The following is a 7,008-nucleotide window of genomic DNA, read 5'->3' on the forward strand; positions in this document are numbered from 1 at the left end:
TTCTGATTTTTTCTCTTTAATGTCCTTAACTATTAGAGTGCAAAGATGTGAACAAAGTGGCATATTGCCCACTGGTGTTGAAGTTCAAGTTCTGCAGTCGAGCATACTTCAGACAGATGTGCTGCAAGACCTGCCAAGGACACTGACCCACAGAAAGCATGACAATGTGCCTTATTGTGGAAAAGTGTCCATCGAAGAGAGCCACACAGCGGAATGAGATTGACATCCCTGCAAATGCATTACCCTGTGGAAAACGTAACCACTGGTCAGCCACAGCTGACAGGATTTCAATATTATTTTAACTTCTGTGAAGTGGGATTTATTCATCCAAAGTGCTGGACACAGTATAAGGAGGGCATGCCAAATTGGAAAGATCCACACAGCACATATAGAATAGCTTACTGTGGAACATTTGTGTTCTTTTGACTAAATCCAATAGTCTGTTTACCTCCTTGGACCATTAAAATAATTTTTATTATGGACTTAGCAATGATGCTGAATCCATTTGTATTTAAAACTTTTTAAAATGTAGCTATTATAACTTGGTCTAATATGGAAGTAAAGAAGAATCAAAAAAAATGTTGTCATAGCTTAAAAATATTAACTATTTTGTCTCACAACACAGCACCACAATTTAAATTAAAAATTAGCTTGGAAATGTTATTTAAGGTGCAGAAATTAAAATAATATGTATTTTTCCCTCATTCCACCTAATTCCCTTTGGAGTAATCCATATTTCCTGAACACTGCTGTGAGCCATATATAAAGCTATACTAAACAGAACAACCATGAGGTTAGTTTTAAGAGGTGCAACAGTTATTACAGTGGCGTATGAAATGCAAGTGTTCTATGAAACGAAATGAAATCTGTGTTGCATGTTTATAGCCATCTTACCATTGTAAAAGTGAAGCTAAGATTTCCACTGAAAGGGAACATATTTCAATATCATGGAGGAGGCAGACTCCAATAGTGGTGAAGACTGTATTGTCAGCTCCTTCACTGCTAACATACAGGTTGCTTAGAACTTCCACTTTGACTCCAGTTCACTTTTGTTTACACCATCAGCCACAAAGAAGATACAACCTTGTGGGCATCTAGATCTGGTTTACATGTTACTTTTGATTCTCCAACACCAAGGAGTTCCAGTGCAAAAGATAAGCCTACTGTGTAATAGCAACAATCCTTTGCAAAGCTGAAAGTTAAAATGAATTCCAGATATTCCCTTCTTTGATATCATAACAGAAGGGCATTTGTTTATGAGAAAGAATATGTGAATGTGCAGTTCAGGAGACCACATCTGAGTGGGCAAGGATTGCAACCAAAGAATAAAAGACACATAAAGACATCTAGGTTCTGTTCAAATGAGAAGTCAAAAGTGTGCTTGAGCCAAGAGGCCTGTTGGGCTATCAGGAGAAAGGCACACTGGAAAAGAGGTGGCTAGAATGAAGTCTGACCACCTTCACGTAAATGGCCAGGTATATATTTAAAGCTTGACCATATTTAAAGCTAGGGGCAACTTTCAGTATGAGACTGGAACAAACTCATGCCTCTAGATTAGTAGCTAGATGCCTTAACTATTCTGCTGCCATATCCCACTTATTTCATATTACCGTATTTTTAATATTCACCAAATACTTTGCATTTTTAAATGTGAAACCAAACTACTTAGGCAAGTTGCATTCAAGAATTTACCATAAAAAAGTTTGATGTCATGCTCCTCTTCCCCTTCACTTTTCAGTAACAGATTCAACAAGGAGATAAGGAAAATGCGTACTTGTTTATATTAATATATTGTACTTGAACACTTGCAGTTTGCAGCAGGTACTTGATGAATGTGCTTTTATGTCCAACTATGCCTCCTTTGTTGTAGTGCAATTAAAATTATGTGAACAATAACGTTACAAATTCTAACTCAAATAGCACTTTTTTTAATAAGTACTCTTTTTAGTGAAAAATAATTTCAAAATATTGTGAGATTAAAGTGTATCAGTGTATTTTACCAATAACAAGTCGAATGTGTTGCACACTATTTACTAATGTGAATTAACATGGAACATTAGGTTGCCCTGGAACAACAGGTTGCCCAGAGAGGTGGTGGAGGCCCCATCCCTGGAAACGTTCAAGGCCAGGTTGGATGAGGCTCTGAGCAACCTGATCTAGTCGGGGATGTCCCTGCTCCTTGCAGGGGGGTTGGACTAGATGACCTTTGAAGGTCCCTTCCAACCCTAACCATTCTATGATTCTATGATTCTATGATTAGATATTGTTAACAGGACTCATACTATGAAATCTCCCCAACATATTGACAATCTATCTGTGAGGTTTTGTGTAGCCCATGTATTCATGACCATCAAATTCCTGTCATCTGCTACCTCTTGCCAGTATTTCCACTTCCATATGCCTGTGACCAGTGGAATTACTTTTCAGTTGGCTTGCATGTATTCACAAATGCTTATCTGCTGCTCACATCACCATATAAACAACTCCTATTAAAACTGGCACCAGAAGACAAAAACCCCCAATGTTTAGGAGTTACACATATGGATTAAGGGCAGTATGTAGTCCTTGTCTGTTAAGTGAATCAACTTTCTATATCCTTTTGACAAAACACCTTGGTGCTAGCATACCCTGATTAAGAAAAAAAAAAATGATAAAAGGGAAAGGGATTGCTGTGGCATTCTCTAAGCAAGAGGCCTCTTTGTATCAGGGTCAGTTTTCTTCAGGGTATGATTTTATTTATCAGCTAATGTGTGTTTTCAGCTAACAAGAAAAGAGTTTTCTATGTATTCAAAATACATTTATTATTTTACCTCACTTAGGACATTAAAATTGTAAGGAGTGTTTCCAAAGATGCATTTTGCTCTCTTACTGGTGCTAGAACATTAGGGAGTCTCATGTTTACTTTGCAACATAACAGCACTGAGGCTGGAATTTAAAGAATCCCTGGAGCAACATTGAATTGTATTGTTAAACGGAACAAAATACAGAATGTTTGTGGATTTACAAACTAAGCAACGCTTCAGACTAAGACCGAAAAATGAAAACTAATTGAAAGAAAAATAATTGCTTTCCACAGCATAGTTCATTGCTGTTGCTACACTGTAGCTGTCTATATAAGCTAGAGCTTTCTGCAGAGCAGCCCTGCAGAAAGGGATCTGGGGGTGCTGGTTGACAGCAGGCTCAATATGAGTCAGCAGTGTGTCCTGGCAGCTAAGAGGGCAAACCGCATCCTGGGGTGCGTCTAACACAGTATAACCAACCAGTCAAAAGAGGTGATTATCCCACTGTATTAAGCATTGGTGTGACCTCACCTTGAGTACCATGTGCAGTTCTGGGTCCCACAATTTAAGAAGGATGTTCAGGTCCTTGAATACATCCAGAGGAGGGCAACAAAGCTGGTGAAAGGGCTGGACAGAATGTCCTATGAGGAGTGACTAAGGACTTTGGGCTTGTCTAGTTTGGAGAAAAGGAGGCTGAGGGGCGACCTCATTGCTCTGTACAGCTTCCTGAGGAGGGGAAGTGGAGAGGTAGATGCTGATCTTTTCTCCCTGGTATCCAGTGATAGGACACATGGGAATGGTTCAAAGCTGCACCAGGAGAGATTCAGACTGGACATTAGGAAGCATTTCTTTACCAAGAGGGTGGTCAAACACTGGAACAGGCTTCCTAGAGAGGTGGTTGATGCCCCAAGCCTGTCAGTGTTTATGAGGCATTTGGACAATGCCCTTAATAACATGCTTTAACTTTTGGTCAGCCCTGAATTGGTCAGGCAATTGGACTAGATGATTGTTGTAGGTCCCTTCCAACTGAAATAGTCTATTCTATTCTATTCTATTCTATTCTATTCTATTCTATTCTATTCTATTCTATGCTATGCTATGCTATGCTATGCTATGCTATGCTATGCTATGCTATGCTAAGCTAAATAGTGTTATATTCCTAATTAGTGACAATAGGACTATTTGTATAGGCTATAAATATGAGAAGCCTAGAATCAAATAGTAGAATATTAAATGCAGAAATCAATCTGGTGCCAGTAATTCTGCTGAGCAATAGTATTAGCTGAAGAAGACCAAAACAGAAAGAAAAATCTACAGATTAACCCCTCAAGGTGTATGCACCCCAAATTAGTCCATTTTGTTAGGAACTTTGTAATGGAGTGAATGTCACATAGATATCCTTAATAATACAGACTGAAATTACCTTTGTATTACTGTGATTAGTTACTTATTATTTTATACTCAGTATTAATGTGATACACTGTTACTTTTTTTTTTGCTTTTGTAAATTATATTCTAATTTATTGTCATGTTTCTTAACACTTGTTCTACATGCATTCTCCTGCTTGTAATGAAAACAAAAATATTGTAACACTTAATGCAGTGAAATTCTACACCAGGCACAGATTTGTTTTTAACATAGAAAATTTAGTAAAATAAACCCGCAGCTTTTAAGAATGATACCCATGGTCTATTCCCTGACTTACAGTTGCTATAATTCTGTATGCTTAACATTTGCTTAGTCAGATGCATCAAAATATATATAAGATGTTTTCTTTCAAGTAACATCTATATGTTATGCCAGAATTCTGTCCTTGGCAGCAGCAATGTTTGTCATGTATAAGCAAAACAAAAAGGAAAAGTCAAGAACATGACCATGTACATTACTAGATATTATTTTAACTTAAGTAATAAATGTAAACCAAGAATGAAATTAATGGCAGGAAAATATCCTGTACTACTTGGAATGATTTCATTAACAGTTAGCCAAAAATAACAATAACAATAAAATATCCTTCTTGCATTGAGCTTTTAAGATTTTATCTGAAGCTATAATGGTTTTAAATATTAAAAAAAAAGGTCATTTCAGAAGACTTGGTGCTTAGGTCACTGTTGCTGAGAGATGCTTCTTTTCTTACCTGATCAGTAAAAATATCCTGTACTGAAACATCTGATCAAGTCCTATGAAATATTTCTTGTTTCTCTAGGATAACAGTTAAAATCTAGTTTAATGAAAATAATTAATCTACTACTATGAGTAAGATGTTAAAGAAAGTACAGAGAACCTTAAATGTTTTGATAAAGCATTTAATAATTTTGGTTATTCTTTTGTCTTCTGTTTACTAATGAGGATTTCAAAAACAATAACCTGTTTTAAAGGTACTGATATTTCTACCTGTGCTCTATCACAAAGTTTTATTGCCCTACAGATCAGAAGTTAAAGATGGAATAGTCTTAGTAAACTACACAGTCTATTAACATTTTTTTCTGTCATTCCAAAACTCTGTTGACTTTCCTCCCATACATTCACACTACAAATTATTACCTGATAGGTTTCCCACTATTGTTCAGTTTTGAGTATTATTCTTCCCCCTGGAGCAACTGTATTTTGGATTATAACAACAAACTGCATACACTGAAACAGATGCTGTTGTGTTTCCCTCTCTTTTCCTGTTCCTGCTACCTTATACCTAACATCACCCATGCTGACTGTAGAATTCCTGGCATACAAAACTCCCTTCAGTCTTCTTAAAATGCACTCTTCTTGCACCTGAACTTCCTTCTGGAGCCAACCCTGCTATAATTCTCTGTTATACTGCCTCAGTTTATTTCTTGAGGAAATTGACACCATTTCTACCTGAGGTACTGCTTATCCTTTCTCTGATTTCCCTTGCTATACCCCACAATTGTTCCTTCAGTAAACTCCCTGTTCTCTCTGAAGCTATGTGATCTACAAGAAGGACTTTTAAGAATCCTCTGTAGAGTGCTGAACTGGCCTTGGTTATTTTACTGACTTTTTTGTTATTTTTATTACTAGGAACTAAGATCCAGGACTCTTCTGTGGACATTTACAGCAATAGACTTTGGATGAGTCCTGTGAACCTTATCTGGAGTCAGTCAGTCATCAATCTAAGAGTTTTAAGAGAAGGCCATTACTAAGCTGAGGCTGTCATTCTGTGAGAAGTGACGCCCTATCAGGCCATCTTCCCTTCAACAAAAACAACAATTAGGTGGAAGGGTGGATCATTGCTTCTGTGTGGTCCCGCCAATCTTTGTCCTGGACAGAATGGTGTAAGAGCATTTGCATGCAGTAATCAGAATGGAATCCAAAACAGATTTGTAAGGACTCAGTCAGCCACATAACAAGGTTCGCTATAGCACTAGCAACTTGGTAGCTTTCCAAGTATATTTGGCTCAGCTAAAGAGGGAGTTCATGACCAGTTTAGGAAACTGAGCTTCTCAGAATGCGGTACAGTGTGCATTTAAGGATACTGCGTCCCTTAAAATGGCATATCACCTAAGCACCACACGTAATTTATTTTCTTCTATTTCTGCACAGGACTGACATTTTCATTGAGCTGGATAGGCTATTTGACACATAGTTTATGCTCATCAGAAGTCATATAGCTGCCAGTCAGGAAATTACTGAAATCTGACCTGGAAAGGATAAGTATGCATTTCTACATTAAGAATGGGAAGATGCCATTTCTATAAGCTGGAAGACCTGTTCAGAGAAGACCTAGCAAGATCACTATGTTACCGAAATCCGGAATAAAACTCCTTAACAGCAATGAGAAGTTAAGAAGCAGGCACTTCTTTATTGCAGCGCTGGGCACACGGGGGATCGCTCCACCTAGTGTGCGCACCCATTTGATCAACAGCATGGGTTAAATACACATTAATTATACATATTCATTAAATTCCAAGAAATAATATGCATAAACATAAATTTTCTGAGAAACCATTACATCATTTCCCCACCCACTCGCGCATGCCCAGTCTTTTGAGTCGAGGGTCTTTTGGTGGTCTTGGTGGTCGTCAAAACGCCCCCTCCTCAAATTCGCTGGTCAGACTCCTCCTTGAAATCTCCATACATGGTCTTGAGAACAGGTCGCGATGCTCCTTGATTTTCCTGGCTCCAAAGTGATGGCTCAGGGCCTATTTCTGCAGGTGGTGTTTGGGGGTGTTTGGGACTTGCCATTGTATTGAAGATATGCTAGGCTAGCTT

General features: G+C 38.0%; 1 protein-coding gene across 1 annotated transcript in view; it reads left to right on the plus strand.

The window, feature by feature from the left end:
• Positions 1–146, plus strand: part of LOC147596814 (A disintegrin and metalloproteinase with thrombospondin motifs 6-like) — a 217,315-nt gene extending 217,169 nt beyond the window's left edge. Inside the window, exon 24 of the mRNA XM_086769521.1 lies at positions 37–146. Coding sequence (XP_086625647.1) covers positions 37–146 — 110 coding nt within the window. The remainder of the gene's footprint in view (positions 1–36) is intronic.
• The last annotated feature ends 6,862 nt before the right edge of the window (positions 147–7,008 follow it).

The sequence above is a fragment of the Chlamydotis macqueenii genome, chromosome W, assembly GCF_036417535.1.
Source record: "Chlamydotis macqueenii isolate bChlMac1 chromosome W, bChlMac1.mat, whole genome shotgun sequence".
Lineage (NCBI taxonomy): Eukaryota > Metazoa > Chordata > Aves > Otidiformes > Otididae > Chlamydotis > Chlamydotis macqueenii.